At 49.8% G+C, this 19,394-nt stretch overlaps 1 protein-coding gene across 1 annotated transcript; it reads left to right on the top strand.

Moving 5' to 3' along the window:
- The first annotated feature begins 3,881 nt into the window (after nucleotides 1–3,881).
- On the top strand, nucleotides 3,882–18,705 carry LOC128334932 (growth arrest-specific protein 1-like). Its single transcript, XM_053272508.1, has 4 exons — nucleotides 3,882–3,890; nucleotides 4,884–4,965; nucleotides 15,634–15,841; nucleotides 16,138–18,705. Exons 1-4 carry the CDS (start codon nucleotides 3,882–3,884, stop codon nucleotides 17,015–17,017), a joined length of 1,179 nt encoding a protein of 392 aa, XP_053128483.1. The 3' UTR covers nucleotides 17,018–18,705.
- Nucleotides 18,706–19,394: the final 689 nt, after the last annotated feature.

Raw genomic sequence — 19,394 nt, 5'->3', positions numbered from 1 at the left:
GGAGAGGAGAGCTGGTCTTGTGGAAGCAGGCAGGAATTGTCCCCTTAGCTAAGCAGGGACTACCCTGGTTGCATATGCATGGGAGTCTAGATGTGTGAACACGGTAAAATAGTCCCCTTAGTGGATGGAGCTGCTCTGGGAAGAGCATGTAGGTTGTAAGTTCTCTCCCAGGCAGCATCTCCAAGATAGGGCTGAGAGAGATTCCTGCCTGCAACCTTGGAGAAGCCACTGCCAGTCTGGGTAGACAATCCTGATCTAGATGGAACTATAGTCTGACTCAGTATATGGCAGCTTCCTATGTCCGTACTCTGAGCTGTTCCCACATTCTAGGATGTCATGACACTAGTCCACCATAGGACTTGCATGCTGATGATCCTAGGTTCAGTCCCTGACTCGGTAGAAGACAGCTCCCTATGTTCCTATTACTCTTGCACACTTTGGAAGTAGTAAAGTAAAGGTAAAGTGTGCCGTCAAGTCGGTGGTGACTCCTGGTGACCACAGGGCCCTGTGGTTGTCTTTGGTAGAATCCAGGAGGGGGTTCCCATTGCCATCTCCCATGCAGTATGAGATGATACCTTTCAGCACCTTTCTATATCGCTGCTGCCTGATATAGGTGTTTCTGGGAAACATACCAGCAAGGAATCGAACCAGCAACCTCTTGCTCCCTAGGCAAGTTACTTCCCCACAGCGCCATTAGGTGGAAGGACCTTTCTGCAAATCAAACCCTAGGAACATAGGAAGCCGCCATATTCTGAGTCAGGCCATTGGTCCATCTAGCTCAGTACTGTCTACACAGGCTGGCAGCGGCTGTTCCAGGGTTCCAGGCAGGAGTCTCTCTCACCTCTATCTTGGAGATGCTGCCAGGGAAGGAACCCGGAACCTTTTACTACTGCTACTACCACAACTAATATTTATATACCACTCTTCAACCAAAGTTCTAAAGCCGTTTACTTAGGAAAATACATACATAAGATGAAAACATTCAGGTGCTCTTCCCAGAGCAGCCGTATTCCCGAAAGGAAAGATCTTACAGTGCTCACACATGTCTCCCATTCAAATGCAACCCAGGGCAGATCCTGCTTAGCAAAGGGGGCAATTCGTGCTTGCGACCACAAGACCAGATCTCCTCCCTGTTCAGATGTTATGCACAATCTGTGTACACATGTGCAACATAGAATTATTCACACACATGTCCAGCGCACATACAGTAGCACACTTCCTGTCTGTACTCAACATGTGAGTAAAGAACCTGTTCCCAAGTTCACTCTTAAAACGAATGCATGTAAAAATGAATGCATTCACACTATGACATGTACATTTGCACCCTGGTTGCATATGAATGGGAGACTAGAAGTGTGAGCACTGTAAGATCTTCCCCTCAGGGGATGGAGCTGCTCTGGGAGTTGCATCTAGGTTCGTAAACAGCATAATACCTGAGGAATGCTTCTTTTTAAACCTTGTTTGCATATGTTCAACACAAGTATGATCTGTGCACGGTAGGTAAATCCTTTATGATGGTCTTTGACCAGATGTAATTATAACATAGTAGTAGGGATGTCCAAATCCAAATCGAATCACCCCTTAAAAAGGCAATTTGGTTGAATTTGAATCAAATTTTTGAAATTCAATTCAAATTCGATTCGAGAGCCGTTTGGCATCTTTTAAACACCATTCTGGCCCCCTGGTTGGTTAAGAAAGGTGCCAAAACAGGGTTGAATTGATTCAATTTTAATTCGGATCTTTGGACAATATTCAATTTTGATTTGAATTTGAAATGAATTTTCGGAATTCAATTTTAATTTGAAACAAATTGAAAATTTTGTTTCATGCACATCTTTACATAGTAGCAATGTAATACCAGATAGAATACAAGAGTAAGAATGTATAAAGGATATATATGAGTACCCAGAATGTTGGGGGGCAATTGCTAAATCATTGTAAACCGCTTAGAGAGCTTCCAGCTATAGAGCGGTATATAAATGTAAGTGCTATTGCTATTGCTATTGCTATTGCTATTGCTATTGCAATATAAACAGTAAACGATATAGAAACAGTAAACCAAAAGATATAGAAACAGTAAACCATGTACCAGATGTACTATAACTGTACCAGATGTACCATGTACCAGATGTACCATGCACCAGATGTACTATAACTGTAAAAAACTTACATCTCAAAAACAGATAAGGCAAATATAGTCAATTCAAAGGGAATATGCACATATATCAATTTGAATCTAATTAATGATCATTACTCAGTTCACCCATCTATAGACTGGAGGAGTCCTTTATTAATTCACTCTGCTAGCCATGTGCAAAACGTTGCCACTGAAAAAGTTATTGCTGGTTGCTTATCTGTATATAGAAAATTGAATGTCTGTTTGTCTGTCTGTTCCCTGCCCGTTCCCACACCCTTTGAGCGATCGGGACCGGACTTTGCAAAGTGACTTCCTAGGACTCTATGAGTAACATAGGGTACCTGGGAACCCCAAGAACCACCTTGCACAGACAGACGGACATACAACAGGTATATCTACAAAATGTATCAGTGCAATAACAAAGAAAACTCAGACCATAAGCCTGAGCAACACCGGATACTTAAAGCTAGTCTGATAATAAAAATGACACATAAAATTCTTCTAAACTGTGTGTACCATGAAACATTGGAAGCTGCCATATACTGAGTCAGACCATTGGTCCATCTAGCTCAGTACTGTCTACCCAGACTGGCAGCGGCTTCTCCAAGGTTGCAGGCAGGAATCTCTCTCAGCCCTATCTTGGAGATGCTGCCAGGGAGGGAACTTGAAACCTTCTGCTCTTCCCAGAGCGGCTCCATCCCCTGAGGGGAATATCTTGCAGTGCTCACACATCAAGTCTCCCATTCATATGCAACCAGGGCAGACCCTGCTTAGCTTAGGGGACAAGTCATGCTCGCTATCACAAGACCAGCTCTTAAATGTCTGCATGTATGCAGACATTGTGCTCAACGCATGTAACAGTAGTACCCTTCTAATTTGTTCCCTGCATTTCAGGGAGCTTGTATGCAGGCTCACTTTTAGAATGGAGGCACGTGCCATTGTTCGCCCCAAAATATGTCCAGGCCGCTGTTCGCACATGCACAGTAACATTTGGATTGAGCTTTGGGCATGGCACCGGGGTAAAGCCACCTTCTGATCCTGGCTGCCAGAAGTCAAGAGTCCATGAAGATGAGGAGGCCGGGGTGCTTGCCACCTGGGCTGACTCCACACTCCCAGGACACTAAATGCTCACTCTGCTGCTGCCGCTGACGCACCATTAGCTTCAGTATGTGCAGTGACATTTTGAAAGCTACACACACACACACACACACACACACACACACTTTCATTCAGGCCCCAGTGCACATTGACTGCAATCGGCACAGACAGGAGCCAGCCACATCGCCCCCTAGCAAAGAGCAGAGCAAGCTTGCTACTTGCCAGAGCCCAGCAGTGAATCAGATGGGGGGGGCCCTTCAGTACCAAAAGGGCAGCGTCTCTGAGCAAAGTGAGAGCGTACAGCTGCTGGCCTCTTGCAGGCATGGCCAACCTCGCCAGCGGTTGGACTACAACTCCCATCGTTTGCAGCTGCGTTTGCGACTGGGGGTGATGGGAGTTGTAGTCCAACCACAGCTGGCGAGCCTCCGTCTGGCCGCCTCCAGATTGCATTTTGACAGCTTGCCTTCCTTTTAGCGGCTGAGACACAGAATGGTCTGGCTCAGTAGAAGGCTGAGAAAAGACTATTGCTCAGTGGTAGCAGAAGAGCTCTTCCCCCTGGACGTCCGGGTGGAAGTCTAGGGCGTCCACGCCCCAAATGCTCTTTAGTCTGTCCTGGATGGTGTGGTGGGCAGCCGGGCAGCCGAGCATGGTTGTGGTGAGGTGTCTGAGTGTGTCTGAGTGCTGGAGCCACCCACAGCCTGCCCGATCCCATAGGGACATAGGAAGCTGCCATATACTGAGTCAGACCCTTGGTCCATCTAGCTCAGTCTTGTCTACACTGACTGGCAGCGGCTTCTCCAAGGCTGCAGGCAGGACTCTCTCTCAGCCTTATCTTGGAGATGCTGGTGCTTCTCTGCATCCAAGCAGGCAGGTGCTCTTCCCTATGCGGCCTCATCCCACTCTAAGGGGAATCTCTTACAGCGCTCAGACATGTGGTCTCCCATTCAAATGCAAACCAGGGTGAACCCTGCTTAGCAAAGGGGACAATTCATGCTTGCAACCACCAGACCAGCTCTCTTCATGTGTGCAGGCCGGGATTGGCAGGCTCGTCAATGCAAAATGAGGTATCTGCTGCCGGTCAGTGAGGTTGAGCATATTCCTTTCCTTGAGCATATTGTGGTGTGAAAATACTGTGTTTAAAATTTTGGTGTATTAAAAATGTCATGTGACATGGTGTGTGTGTGTGGGGGGGGATGATGCTTATCTTGCTACAGCTGCAGCAGGGTGGCCAAAAGGCCTTTAGGTCCAGGCTCCAAAATGACCTAGGTGCCCCTCTGAGTGGTAGAGCATCTGCTTTGCATGCCTAAGATTCCAGGATCAGTCTCTGGCAGCATCTCTAGGTAGGCTTGGGAAAGATCTGCCTGAAACCCTGAGCTGCTGCCAGTCAGGGTAGTCAATACTGAGCTAGACGGACCAAGGGTCTGACTCAGTATAAGGCAGCTTCCTATGTTCCTAAAGAGAAGGCAGCTTTTTGCAAAGACTTCGTCTCTCATCATCTATGTTGTTATCTTCAGTCCCGAGTTACGTAACAAGAAAAACAACAAAAAGTCACCCCAAGGGATTACGCATTGTAAAGAAAAATGCATCGTCTTATTCAGCTTAGGGAGAATAATCCTATTATCTCTCTCCCACCCCACCCACCCCCCAGAAGTACAGCATTGTGCCGAATGGAACCCAAAGCAGCCAGCCAGACGGCGCTTTTGAGCAGCTGGACGGCTCGGCCCTGCTTTGTGAGAAAACACCTCCCAAGGAAGTCAGCCAGGCCGTGATGTGTGCCATGAAAAGGGACCTCGCTGCGCTGGGAGACTGAATGACTGCACTGCGCTGTACATCGGAAATGTCTCGAGTCCATCAAAATGCGGGAAACAGCTGCCATGACAGCTCAGCTGATGGCGCATCACGCAAGACAATGGCTTGCTCAGACAGACATCCTTGAATGCTGCCTCTCCTCACACTCCCCCTCAAAGCACGGCACACCCCCATTTCTCTGAAGCTGGCCAAAAGAAAGAAGAAAAAGAGAAAAAGATTAACCCCTTCCTCTCAGCACAGAGAAACGAGTTTCTGCGAAGGCCGTTTGAAGGCATTGGAATGATCATCTGGCCATGCTGGTTTGCAGGCACATCAGAGCTCTCTGTCAATTTCAACCCGTCCTTTCTCTATTAGCCAAGGAGCATCACATGTCTGAGAGGCTGTTCTTCTCCTGCACAGGAGGCCTGGCATCGCCATCTGGCTACACAGATCCGAGCTGAGTGCTGGAGGCAACAAGGGGAGAAATAATCATTTGCTTATTTATTACAATCAAAGAGCAGATACACCAGATATGATTATTTAAAAACTACAGTCAATGACCAGACAATATTAACAGCAATAGATGTCAAACAATCATCTAAAACTTTAAGAAAGCTTCAAATAACGATAATCCAGCTCACTCAGGTTGTAGCAAGAGAAATAATAATAACTAGCTGGCCTGGGCACAGAACAGCTGCACCTCTAGTTGTCCCTTTCATCTCCACCCCACTCCCGTTCTTGGCTCTCCCCCTGGCCACTGCCACTTTCTCTCTCCTCCCTCCCCCCCAGCCACCACTGCTTTCTCTCTCCTCCCCCCCCCAGCCACTACCACTTTCTTTCCCCCCCCCGGCTGCCGCCGCTTTCTCTCTCCTCCCCCCCGCCCAGCCACTGCCGCTTTCTCTCCCCCCGCCCTGGCTGTTGCCGCTTTCTCTCTTCCCGCCACTTTCTCTCTCTGCTGCTGCCACCACTGCTTTCTCTCCCCTTCCCAGCAGCTTGCTCGCAAACTCTCGCAATAGCTGCCACACATGGGATTAACCACAGGTACGTCTTAGCAAATTATATACATATAGATTATTATTATTAATAAACTTTGTTCATCACCCCCATAACAAATTGTTCTCTGGGCGGATTAAAACACATCATTAAAACAAAAAAACACACAACAGATTAAATCATAACAGACCAAAAGGGCGGGGGGGGGGAGAAAATACAAAACAATTTAAAAGACATTTTAAGAAACCAGTTAAAATCAGATCAAAAGTTAACATTTCAAAGGTCGCCTGAGTGAACAAAAAGGTCTTCGCCTTCAACAAGAAGCCCTCTCTCAATGTCACACACAAAACCAGGAACTTATGTCCCTCGGTAGCAGAGCTGATGGAGGTTTCTCATCTTGTCCAGCCTCATTATAATCCTACAGCTGGTGCTGCTTTCTTTGAGGCTGTAACACATTTTCCAAGACCCAGTTCTATTCATCGGATGAGTAAGTCGATATGTCGGCGATGCAATGTGCATATTAACTCCAACTCTCAACAAAAATACCTTTTATTGTGCAAAGAAAAACTAAAAGTTGGTAAACATAAAACCATAAGATGTTTCGGTGTGACTCACCATCCTCAGTTAAGTAAAAACAAATGAGCACAGATGAAGACCTCGGGTTCCCTGGCAGTTAAATTCCTTCGAGGTGATAACACACAGTGGAGAGATAATGAGCAAGGAGAGAAAGAGAGAGAGAGAACGCCTAATTCTTCTCAGAGTCTAATAAACTTCCTGGCATCGGCCAGTGCCTCCCGGCCGAGCATTAATGTCAGGTTTCAATTTCTCTATAAATAATGCTTCCTTGATTTTCCTTCTTTGTAGGTTCCGTTCAATCCCCCAAATAGACACTTTAGTGGGCACCATTTGGCCTTCATGCTTAATCCTCATATGCAAAGACCAGGGTTTGGTTCTCTTTGGTTTCAAATTCATCAGATTAGTTTTTCATGGATTAGATGACGAGGTCTCCTTCGTGTTGCTCATGCATGTCTTACATGCTGCCTTGAATTTATGTAAGAAAGGAGCTTTAGAAATGCTTAGATCGATAGACAGACAGACAGATCTGAGGTGCAGCAAGAGAGCAGCCTAAGAAAACTATCTGTGGTACAGAAGTGGCCATTTTTTACATCCTCCCCTTCCCCAGGAAGTTATCTGTGCCACACAAAAATATGTCACCAAGCAGGGGCGTAACTCTAATAGGGCAAGGGGAGACAGTTGTCTGGGGGCCCACTGCCTTGGGAGCCCCCCCCAGAGGCAAGTCACATGACTGACTCCCCCAGCCGTGCACCCGCCCGGGCTTCCTTCCGTTGTATTCATCCTCCGAAATTGATGTGAGTGTTAAGACCTGGAGCTACCAGAACAGCATGTCTCTCTCTAGTACCATTAAAGGACTCGCATCATCCACCATTTACAAAACCTTTTAAAAAATAATTTAGGATGATGTTCTATTGTGGCACATAGGGGTGTGTGTGTGTGTGTGTGTGTGTGTGTGTGTGTGTGTGTGTGTGTGTATAAAATTTTACTATGCTTTCTGTTACCACTATTCAGCCTCATTTAATATTTCTTTACTTCATGAGCTCAGCTTCAGTGAGGGGGGGAGGATTTTAAAATCTCTCTGGGCCCACTACAACCTTGCTACACCCCTGTCCCCGAGGACTGTGCAGCCCTCAGAGACATATATTTGGGTTGCACAGAGAGCTTCCGGGAGAAAGGGTGTGTGTCTAAATTGCTACTTCCCTGCTGCAGTTAGTTGAAGTTCTGTTACTACTACGAATATTGATATACCGCTCTTCAACCAAAGTTCTCAAAGCCGTTTACATAGAAAAATAAATAATACATAAATAAGATAGTCTCCTGTCCCCAAAGGGCTCACATTCTAAAAAGAAACATAAGGCAGATACCAGCAACAGCCACTGGAGGGATGCTGTGATGGTGGTGGAGAGAGCTAGGTGCTCTGCCCCTGTAGAGCAATATAAGCAGAATCTTATAAGCAATATAAGAGAATCACCACTTTTAAAAGGTGCCTCTCGCTACACTTCTGCAACTTTGCTCTGTATGCCAGCCAGTCTCTCCCATACAAGAGAATGAGTGCAAGTATGCATTATAGAGCTTTGAATGGTAAAGTAGTTGCAATGGTTAGAACTCTAAACAGTGCTACTCCTTACAGCAGGAGAGAGGGCATGCCCTCAGCTCTTGCTTGTGGGCTTCTCTGAGGCATCTGGTGGGCCACTGTGAGAAACAGGATGCTGGACTAGAAAGGCCTTGGAGGTGATCCAGCAGGGCTGTTGTTATGTTCTTATATTCTCGTGCATGATGATGATTTATTCCTTTTGCACTGCAAGATTTCAAGCTGTCCACATGTCTTATTACCTTGAGATTGGTTTCATTGATGAAAATACTTCTATCCCATTAATACTTCTCTGAGAGAGGGCAGGATGCCTCCTTGCCTTAAGGAGGCAATTATTGGACCTCTTTTGAAGAAGCCCGCATTGGATCCCTCAGAGTTAACCAACTATAGGCCTGTCTCCAACCTTCCATGGTTTGGCAAGGTCAATGAGAGGGTGGTGGCCTCTCAACTCCAGGCAGTCCTGGGTGAAACTGATTACCTAGACCCATTTGAGACTGGCTTTTGGGTGGGCTATGGGGTGGAGACTGCCTTGGTCGACCTGATGGATCATCTCCAATTGGGAATTGACAGAGGGAGTGTGATTCTGTTGGTCTTTTTGGACCTCTCAGCAGATTTCAGTACTATCGACCATAGTATCCTTCTGGAGTGTCTGGGGGGTTTGGGGGTGGGAGGCCCTGCTCTGCAGTGGCTCCACTCTTACCTCTCTGGCAGATTCCAGATGGTGTCCCTCAGGGACTGCTCTTCAAAATTTGAACTTTGGTATGGTGTCCCTCAGGGCTCAGTATTTTCTCCAATGTTGTTTAACATCTACAGGAAACCACTGGGAAGAGATTTGCTACAGGGTGTTATCGGTATATCTGATGACACCCAAATCTTTTTCTCCACATCAACATCATTGGGAAGGGGTATAACCTCCCTAAATGCCTGCCTGGAGGCGGTGATGGGCTGGATGAGAGATAATAAGCTGAGGCTGAATCCAGCTAAGATGGAGGTACTTATTGTGCAAGGTCAAAACTCAGGAGACTATTTTGATCTGCCAGTTCTGGATGGGGTCACACTTCCCCAGAAAGAACAGGAATGCAGTCTGGGGTTGCTTCTGGATCCGACCTTTCCCTGTTGTCCCAAGGTGAGGCAGTGGCCAGAGGTGCCTTCTATCAGCTTCAGCTGATTATTATTATTATTATTATTATTATTTGCATTTCATATCCCACTCTTCCTCCAAGGAGCCTAGAGCGGTGTACTACATATTTAAGTTTCTCCTCAGCCTGATACGCCGGCTGCATCCATTTCTTGAGATAAATGACCTCAGAACAGTAGTACATCTGCTGGTCACCTCCAGACTTGATTACTGCAATGCGCTCTATATGGGGCTGCATTTGTATGTAGTCCAGAAACTGCAGTTAGTCCAGAATGCGGCAGCCAGGTTGGTCTCTGGGTCATCTTGGAGAGACCATGTTACTCCTGTGTTGAAAGATCTACCCCGGCTGCTAAGTTTCTGGGCAAAGTACAAGGTTTTGTTTATAACCTATAAAGCCCTAAACAACTTGGGCCCTGGGTATTTAAGAGAACACCTTCTTCAATATGAGCCACACCGCCCATTGAGATCATCTGGAGAGGTTCCTCTGCAGTTGCCACTGGCTCATCTGGTGGCTACTCAGGGACGGGCCTTCTCCATTGCTGCCCCGAGGCTTTGGAACACACTTCCTGCTGAAATAAGAGCCTCCCCATCTCTTACAACTTTTAAAAAGGCAGTCAAGACGCATTTGTTCACCCAGGCTTTTCATTAGATACTGTTTTAATTGTGTTTTTAATAGTTTTAACATTTTAAATTTTAAATTGTTGTAATGGTCCAACCTTTTTATTTGTTCTTTTTGTTTTTTTTGGTGTAAACCACCCAGAGATTTACATTTTGGACAGTATATAAATGTGATAGATAGATAGATAGATAGATAGATAGATAGATAGATAGATAGATAAAATATCCCAACACTCTGTTTAAAATGCTTGAGGCGGCTCACAACAAGTAACACTAACTGTTATAAAACACGCACCTTGAAGAGAGCAGTCAGCAAATCAAATCATCTCAATTTAAAAAAGAAAATCAAACTGGAAGACAATAGGCTTCAAATGCCATCTAACGCAGGGGACGCAAAGAAGTCCCACAGGCTGACAGCCAATCTAAATTACTCATGAGTAGTCCCACTGCAGTGAATGTCAGTCAGGAATAACTTCTCCCATTCACTGCTCATGAGCAATTCGGTTTGGCTGGGAGCCACTATACACATAGCATTGCATAGGAACATTGGACGCTGCCATATACTGAGTCAGAACCTTGGTCCATCTAGCTCAGTATTGTCTACACTGACTGGCAGTGGCTCTCCAAGGTTTCAGGCAGGAGTCTCCCCCAGCCCTACTTGGAGATGCTACCAGGGATTGAGCCTGGATTAAGCCTCCTGCATGCAAAGCAGATGCTTTACCACTGAACTACGGCCCCATCTCCTAAAGGCAGGAGTTCTCAAACCTGGGTCCCCAGATGTTGTTGGACTACAACTCCCATCATCCACTAGCATGTACCATGGTGGCAGGGTATGGTGGGAATTGTAGTCCAGCAACATCTGGGGGCCCAGGTTTGGGAACCCTTGCCTTAAGGGTGATATCTAACAGTGCTCACGTGTAGTCTCCCATCCAAATGCAAAGCAGGGCTGGCCCTGCTTAGCCAAGGGGACAATTCGTGCTCGCTACCCCAAGGCCATCTCTCCTCTTACGTTTGCTGAGTCCACCAGTCATAGCACTGCCCTGCCTTTCAGTCTGAACATCTGCTTTTGGAGAAAACTGACCTTTCTGATGCCCTTCCTCCCCACCTGCGCAGGGTAGTCCTGGGTCTATGAGCCTTATTGGGAAATCCATCTCTGCGCATAAGGGCTTCCAGTGGAAATAACTCTAAACGCCATTTACACCTTGAGGCAGGGAGGGCTCTTTCATGAGGCAAGGCAAGGCAGTAGCCTCAGACAGCCGATTGTTGGGGCTCCGGGGTGGCAAAACACCACCTTCCAACCGCCATCATCAAATTGGCTCTTTAGAACTGAGCTGAGCCTTGGAAAGTTTGCCATGAGCACCACTCCCCACACCCCTAACAGAGCTTGCAAGAAAAGCAGCACGAGGGGAGACGAGGGCCTGCTGGCCACCTCCTCTCCTCTGCCCCACACCCATTCCCCTATCAAAGCGTGCAGGGCTGGTTTGGAAAGGGGGCTGGCCCCCACTGATGGCATAGAGCAAGCCAGCATTTGGCAATACCTTGAGTTGCCTTTAGGCATGCGTTGCTGATCACAAGTGACATTCTGAAGGTGGTTAGAGCATTTGGACTTGGACCAGGGAGACCTGAGTTCAAATCTAGCCATGAAACTCACTGGGTGACTCTGGGCTTCTCTTGGTAGAGCACCTGCTTTGTATGTAGAAGGTCCCAGGTTCAATCCCTGGCATCTCCAGGTTAGGGGCATGCAAATTGATTCAACCATGAATCGATTCGGGTCAAATGGAGGGTGATTCAATAGGAACATGGGAAGCTACCGTATACTGAGTCAGACTATTGGTCTATCTAACTCAGTATTGTCTACCCAGACATGCAGCGGCTTCTCCAAGGTTACAGGCAGGAATCTCTCTCAGCCCTATCTAGGAGAAGCCAGAGAGGGAACCTGGATGCTCTTCCCAGAGCGGAGGCTCCATCCCCTAAGGGGAATATCTTACAGTGCTCACATGTGGTCTCCCATTCAAATGCAACCTGGGTGGACCCTGCTTAGCTAGGGGGACAAGTCATGCTTGCTACCACAAGACCAGCTCTCCTGTCCTTTTAATGATTCTAACCCAAATCGAATCACTCTGAAACTCACTTCTCTCTCAGCCTAACCAACCTCACAGGGTTGTTGTGGGTATAAAGTTAGAGCATGTACACTTCTCTGGGCTCTTTGGTGGAAGAGCAGGATATAAATGTAAAAACAAACAAGCAAGGTTCCAGAGTATGAATGCATGCCTGCAGCTGTTTGCAGGACAATTTTTTTCTGTTTCATCCTTTCCTCTTTTCTGAAAAGGGAGAGGGCAGTTCATTTTCTGGTGCTCTACCTCAATTTCTCTTCCCCCCCCCCCCCGCTCGCTACAGCCAACCCCACTGCCCCGGTATCTTGGTGGCTTTTGTGTCTTTGTACAGCTGCCAGGAATCCCACTCTCCGGGGCGTCCTCCCCCTTTCTGAAAGGCTGCTTTCTGAAAGCCCCAAAGGGGGTGGAAATTGGACTCGTTTCCATCTCAATAGCCGGAGGGGGCGGGCAAGAAAGGAGTGGACGGGGGCTGCTTTGCAGCTTCTCAAGTGCGCTTTGTCGAGGTGGTGGCAGCCAGACAGAGGCCATTTCAGAGAGGCCATTGGCAAGCTGTAGGGCGTGAACAATCGACTGGGCCATAAAGGCGCCAGCTTACCACATGGCCCTCCCGGGACAAAGGAGAGGAACCAGCCCAGAAAACGCTATTCACCCTTTCACTGTTGCGGTGATTAAAAGCCACTCCCGGCCCCAAACCTTGATCCCGCCATCAGCTATCCCCAGGCACTGTAGCTCAATGGAAGCGTCTGCTTTGCATGCAGAAGGTGCCAGGTTACATAGGAACATAGGAAGCTGCCATATACTGAGTCAGACCATTGGTCTATCTAGCTCAGGATGGTCTACACAGACTGGCAGTGGCTTCTCCAAGGTTGCAGACAGGAATCTCTCTCAGCCCTATCTTGGAGATGCTGCCAGGGAGGGAACTTAGAACCTTCTGCTCTTCCCAGAGCAGCTCCATCCCCAGATCTTAGAGTGTTCACACTTCTAGTCTCCCATTCATATGCAACCAGGGTGGACCCTGCTTAACTAAGGGGACAAGTCATGCTTGCTACCACAAGGCCAGCTCGCCTCTCCTAGGTTCACTCACCTAAGCAGCATCTCCAGGTAGGGCGGAGAAAGTTTCCTGCCAGAAACCTTGGAGAGCTGCTGCCAGTCAGTGTTGACAATACTGAGCTAGATGGACCAAGGGTCTGCCTCGGTAGAAGGCAGCTCCCTATATTTCTAATATCTGTGGACAGGGCAATATCCCATCCCCAACCTGGTGGGGATTGAACCTGGGACCTTCTACAAGCAAAGCAGATGCTCTACTGGTAGAGCAGCACCTGCTTTTTATGCAGAAGGTCTCATGGTCAATCTCTGGTGTCTCCAGGTTAGGGACGTGGAACCTGAATCAACCACAAATCGATCCGGGTTGAATCAGGGCTCTTTGATTATTCTTCCCTGAATCGTATCACCCTGAAAAAAGGGGGCAGATTCGGGGTAGAATAGAATCATCCCCAATTCAATCTGGATTGATTCGGGGACCATTTTGAGGCTGAATTATGGATCTGTCTTATCAGGAAACAAGCACCTTTACAGTCGTGCCTCTGCGATATTTAGCATGGGGAAAATCCAGGAAACATAATTTAGATCCTAACTCAGCGAGAAGCTCACATGGGAGCTTTGACCAATGGTGCCCTGTCCCCAAAGGGCTCACAATCTAAAAAACCAAAACAAAGCAAACAGACCTACAAAGAGACACCAGCAACAGCCATTGGAGATGCTCTGCTGTAGGGATGTGCTAATCGATTTGGATTCGAATCAATTCGACTCAAATCTAGGCGATTCAGTCAATTTGAATTCCAATCGTATCACCCCTTAAAAAGGTAATTCGATTCAGATTCAAATCAATTTGACTCATTTTGACAACAATTCTGGTGCCTTTAAAAACCATTCAGGCACCCAGATTGGTTTTAAAATGTGCCGCCTAAAAGGGGCTGATCTGATTTGAATTGAATTGATTCATATTGACTCTGTTGACCCTGAAAGTGATCCTGTTCCTTTAAGAAATTCTGGACAGGGTTTCACTCTTCTTGGTTTTCTCATCAGGGTGCTATAGTGATAGGAGAAAAGTACCTGGAAACATTTTCCCTTGTAAAAGAGTTATTAGGTTCTAGCAGTCTTGCCAAAGTCATTGCACTTGCGTCTGTTGTGAGCAGCTGGAATGAATGTAGAGTTAGCTGGAGAAATTCAGAGCCCTCCCCGCTTCCTCCAAGGACAGTTGCCTTAACAGTGGTTCAGGATTGCCCAGAAGATTAAATCACCTGATCATGTCATGTGAAAGGCCGCAATTGCTTATAAATGGATGGATCTGGTGAAAAAAGGGGTATGTTTTGTGCATCTTTGGTATGAGAATGACATAACTATGATGGAATTTTTCTAAATTATATCAGCCTGTAGGAAGCTGCCATATACTGAGTCAGACCATTGATCTATCCAGCTCAGTATTGTCTTCACAGACTGGCAGCGGCTTCTCCAAGGTTGCAGGCAGGAATCTCTCTCAGCCCTATACTGGAGAAAATTGTGCTTTGGCAACGTACTGTATGCTTTGGTAGTTTGTTGGTTCAATAAAAAAATCTTGTCCTATACTGGAGAAGCCAGGGAGGGAACTATAACCTCCTACCCTTCCCAGAGCGGCTCCATCCCCTGAGGGGAATCTCTTACAGTGCTCACACTTCTAGTCTCCCAATTCTTATGCAGCCATAGTGGATCCTGCTTAGCTAAGGGGACAAGTCATGCTTGCTACAAGACCAGCTCTCCTCTTAAAGGCACAATACTGTTAAAGGTACAATGCTTCAGTGAGGCAAGAAGTTTGTGAATCTAATGAAATTGGTTCTCTGCTGAAAATAGAAACAGCATCTTGTCCACCACTTCTCTCTGTTTAACACTATTCTTCTGGATTTCTGTCCCAGTACAGTACCTCATTTTAGAAATGGTTGATAGACCCCCAACTTGCATGATTTCTAGCATGGCCATCAGGGCTCTTGCAGCTCATGGTTATACAATTGCCATTAATTTCCCCCCTTTCTTTTTCTGGGTGCATTCAAGTTGTTAACAGAGACAAATGGAAGAACTTCAGCTTTCTCCACACGGAGAGGCAGTCGCTCTACCTGTTGAATTTTTGCCCAGCAGGCCGCTTTTAAACCTGCTTTTTTTTCCTCCTTAGAGAGGTTTACTCGAGCGCAGTGTAAGACGCCATTTGAAAATATATACCGCCTCGAGCGCTTTGGCAGAAGGGCGGTATAGCGAAGCATTTTTAAAGTAAAATAGATGCGCATAGATAGCAACGCTTGTGGCGGTCTCCCTCCACTCAGAGCTCTGCGGAAGGCCTGCAGACCACACCGGCTGTTCAGGGCGGAGGAGAGGCCAGGGAAAGGGAGGGAGGCGCGCGGAGCGGAGTTCAGGGAACAATGCGTCTGAAAATGCCTGGGAGATGAATGGGAACCCCCTCCGGCGTTCCTCCCTCCTTTACGCCCGAAGGAGAGCGGGCGGGGGGGGGTGCCTTTTTGGCGCAGCCTGGCTGCAAGCGAAGGCTTCTCTCCAGGGTCCGTCCAGGCAGGTGAAGAGGCAGACGAACTCGCGGGCGGTTTTGCGCTGGAGATCTGCCGGCCTCGTACAGCCAGTGGCCACCCAGGAGTTGGCAAAGGGCGCGGCGCTGCCTTGGCGCTACCCAACGGCTCCGAGGGCGGCCCGGCCCGGCAGCAAAACCATCCAGAGATCTGCGGCGATGAGGAAGACACGGACGCCGTCGCGTGAGGAGCAGGGGCGCGTCTCCATTGTTGCACACGCGGACCGCAAAGTTGCTTTGGGGAAGCTGCTGCCGCTGCCAGGCGCCCGCACTTTCTTCCCGAGGAGACCTCGCCAATGAAGCGCTCGCCGCCGCCTTGCAGCCACGTGCAGACCAGGGAGCAGCGTCCGCGGGGTGGCGGGCGGGACGGAGGGGAAGGGAGGGGCGGAGGAGCGAGGCGAAGGCGGCTCTGAACCCAGCCGGTGCGTAAAAATCGATTCGGGACGCTGCTGGAGGTGACGCGAGGGCCGCCCCCCCCAGGCCGCTTCCAGAGCGAGCCGCTGCCCCGAGGCTGGAGTCCGAGCTGGGAGTGCATGGAACCCGGGGCCTGGCCCGAGCCATGTGGCGTTGGCTGCTGCTGCTGCTGCTTTCCCCGCTGCTGCTGGCCCGGGCCCAGCAGCAGGCCGCCGGGGAGCCGTGCTGGGAGGCGTTGCTGCGCTGCCAGGACGAGCCGGACTGCGGCTCCGCCTACAGCCAGTCGCAGGCGGCCTGCCAGCCAGTCCTGGGCGGGGAGCAGCAAGAGTCTCCCGCCGGCGGCGCCCCGCCGCTCTGCCCCAGCCACTGCATCGGAGCGCTGGTGCGCCTGAACCGCAGCCGGAGCGGGCCGGCTCTGGAGCGCTGCGAGTGCGGGCAGGACGCGCGCTGCCGCCGGCTGAAAGCGGCCCTCGAGCCCTGCCTGCCGCGGCCCTCCCGCAGCGGCCTGGGCTGCACCGCCGCCCGCTTCCGCTGCCAGCAGGAGCCGGCCTGCCAAGCGCCCCTGGCCGCCTACTTGGCCCGCTGCGGGCAGCTCTTCAACGGGCGGCGCTGCACGGGGGCCTGCCGGACCGCCATCGGGCACCTGCTGGCCGCGCCCGGCGGGCCGGCCCTGGAGCGCTGCGTCTGCGACGGCACCGAGCGCCCCTTCTGCCAGGTGCTCAAAGCCAACATGGGCCGGCTGTGCTTCGGGCCGGCGCCGGGGAGCCCTTCCGTCGAGGCCGAGGAGGACGACGAAGCCGACGAATACGCCGACGAGGAGGGGGCGCTGCCTGACGGGGGCGCTTGGCTGCGCTCCGACGGCCCTCCCTGGCGCCCCAAGACGCGGCGCGCCTTGGCACTGCGCGCCCTGCCGGTTGTGGCGCTTCTGTGGCTGATCTGGGGATGAGGACTGACGGAGCAGCCGTCCCCGCCGGCGGACCCACACCCAAGGGCGAGCTAGACGCCCGGACCCGCTGATGGCTCCCCGCTTGGGAGAAGGGCAAGAGAATCTGGTTGGGAAGGCCGGGAACTCGCTCCCGAAAAGACCTCTCCGTCGGCTCTCCGGGGTGGAATGAGAAGTCGCCCCCAAGACGTCGTGGTCACCCTGGCTGGGTGCCTTGGTGGGTCTCTGAGGGCTGGAGGAAAGCTCGAGATCGGCCCTTCAGCTTCTGTATGAACGGTTTCAATCCGGTTTAGAAACGGATTAAGGGCTCCTACTCGCAAACGTCGCGCCTTTTGATGTCGCCGCCCTGGGAGCAGGTGCGCTTACCTGCAGCACCTTAACTGAGCTTGTTCCGTCATTCCCACGGCAGAGCTGAGGACTTCCCAGGCGGCCAGAGGGAGGGGAGGGAGGTGGGTGTGTTGGGCAGAGCGCCGCCTCCCCACGGGGAGGGTTTTCCTCAATGTAAACAGAAGTGCCATGAATCGACTGGAGTGGGCGTTGACCGAACCAGCTGAGCCCTGGGTGATGATTTAAATTGGGTTTCAGGTTGCTGATGAAAAAGTTGGACTCTTAGTCGGCCCGAATGATGAGGACTCTCTCTGTGAGGACTACTGGGAGCTCTTGTTCCAGGGGAAGCCTCCTGACTCCTTCAGCTCCAGCCCAAGGCAGGGAAATGGCCATTTCCAGGGCAGTAGGCAGCTGGAAAAGCCTGTTGGGGTTTGTTAGAATCCTCCCAAGGATGATCTTCTTTTAACAGGGGTTAGGAACATAGGAAGCTGCCTTAGGATGATCAGACCATTGGTCAATGTCGCTCAGTATTGTCTACCCAGACTGGCAGCGGCTTCTCCAAGGTTGCAGGCAGGAATCTCTCTCAGCCCTATCTTGGAGAAGCTGCCAGAGAGGGAACTTGGAATCTAGATGCTCTTCCCAGAGCAGCTCCATCCCCCTAAGGGGAATATCTCACAGTGCTCACACATGTAGTCTCCCGTTTGAATGCAAACCAGAGTGGACCCTGCTTAGCTACAAGATCAGCTCTCCTCTTCCTAACCTTGGGTCCCCAGATGTTGACAGAGGTGCTCTCATCCCTGGACTTTGGGGCTGAAGTCCAGGGCCTCCACACCCCCTAGAGTCCCACAAATCCTCTCTAGTCTGTCCTGGGTGAGGCGGTTTGTGCCCTCAAGAATCTACATGTTAAAAAATGATGCTTAACTTGCAGCGGGGGTGGGTGACTCCAAAGGCCTTTCGGTCCAGGCTCCAAAATTACCCAGGTGCACCTCTGGTTGCTGGAACTACCATTCCCACCATCCCCCATCACAGTGGTCTTCTGCAAGTTAAGGCAGGGGTTCCCAACCTCAGGTCCTTGGATGTTGGACTACCATTCCCATCATCCCCTGACGCAATGGCCATTGCAGCAGGGTGGTGGTGATGGGAGTTGTAGTCTAGCAGCATCTGGGAACCGGAGGTGGGGAACCCTGAGCTACTTAGGCCACCGGCTACTTAGGTGTTGCTCGCTGTTCTTTGTTCACCCCAGCCATCTTTCTCCCTTGCACATGCTGTATATAGAAAGTGAAGATGCCACGGGGCAGGAGGTGACGGCAAGCTCTAGCAAACTTTGTGTGTCAACTTTTTATAAAAGCTTTTTTTGATGGTAATTTGCTGGTGGCAGTGTCTCTGGCGGCTGGGCAAAGCTACCTGGGAGATAAAGAAGGCAATGTGGCAACATTTTAAGATAGAGTCCTGCGTCATCCTAGACTCGGATTATTGTGGCATAAACCTTCCTGGATTAGGGCCCACTTCCACATCTGATCTTGTAGGCAGCTGTATTCCATTTCATGCCCTTTTCGCTGCACCGTTTTAATGCTTTTGTGTTCACTGTGCTGTCTTGCCGACTAGAGTTAAGAGCTCATGCCTGATAAAGTGAGTTCAAAGCTCTCAGGCTGACAGTTGGGAAGAGCATAGGCCCACTGAGTCTCTGAGCATGGGCAGAGTGCCTTTGTGTGACTGCTGCATGGATCTATTCATCTGTTAGGCAGCAATGCTGGGACATGGTGGGAGGACGTTGTGTGCGCTCAGGCAACTTGAGGGGGAGCATGCGAAGTTAAGTGGTGCTGATTGTGCTTTGTACTTTTAGGCATTGTCATGGTCTCAGGGAGACCGGAGCCCAATCCAGACATTATGCTGTACAAGTGCCCAGATGTCTGTACATGTGTTTGTATGAATGACTGTAAAGGTAAAGTGTGCCGTCGAGTCGGTGTCGACTCCTGGTGACCACAGAGTGCTGTGGTTGTCTTTGGTAGAATACAGGAGGGGTTGACCATTGCCTCCTCCCACACAGTCTGAG

The sequence above is a fragment of the Hemicordylus capensis genome, chromosome 10, assembly GCF_027244095.1.
Source record: "Hemicordylus capensis ecotype Gifberg chromosome 10, rHemCap1.1.pri, whole genome shotgun sequence".
NCBI classification, from domain to species: domain Eukaryota; kingdom Metazoa; phylum Chordata; class Lepidosauria; order Squamata; family Cordylidae; genus Hemicordylus; species Hemicordylus capensis.
Note: the sequence above shows the minus strand (reverse complement) of the source record. Positions and strands in the feature narration are given on the sequence as shown.

Bases quoted from the DNA above. Each gene is read 5' to 3' on its own strand.
- LOC128334932 (XM_053272508.1), top strand. The intron at 4,966-15,633 runs GTGAGAAAACAC...GCTTCTCTCCAG, and splicing joins GGACGGCTCGGCCCTGCTTT to GGTCCGTCCAGGCAGGTGAA. The intron at 15,842-16,137 runs GTGAGGAGCAGG...CGCCCCCCCCAG, and splicing joins GAAGACACGGACGCCGTCGC to GCCGCTTCCAGAGCGAGCCG.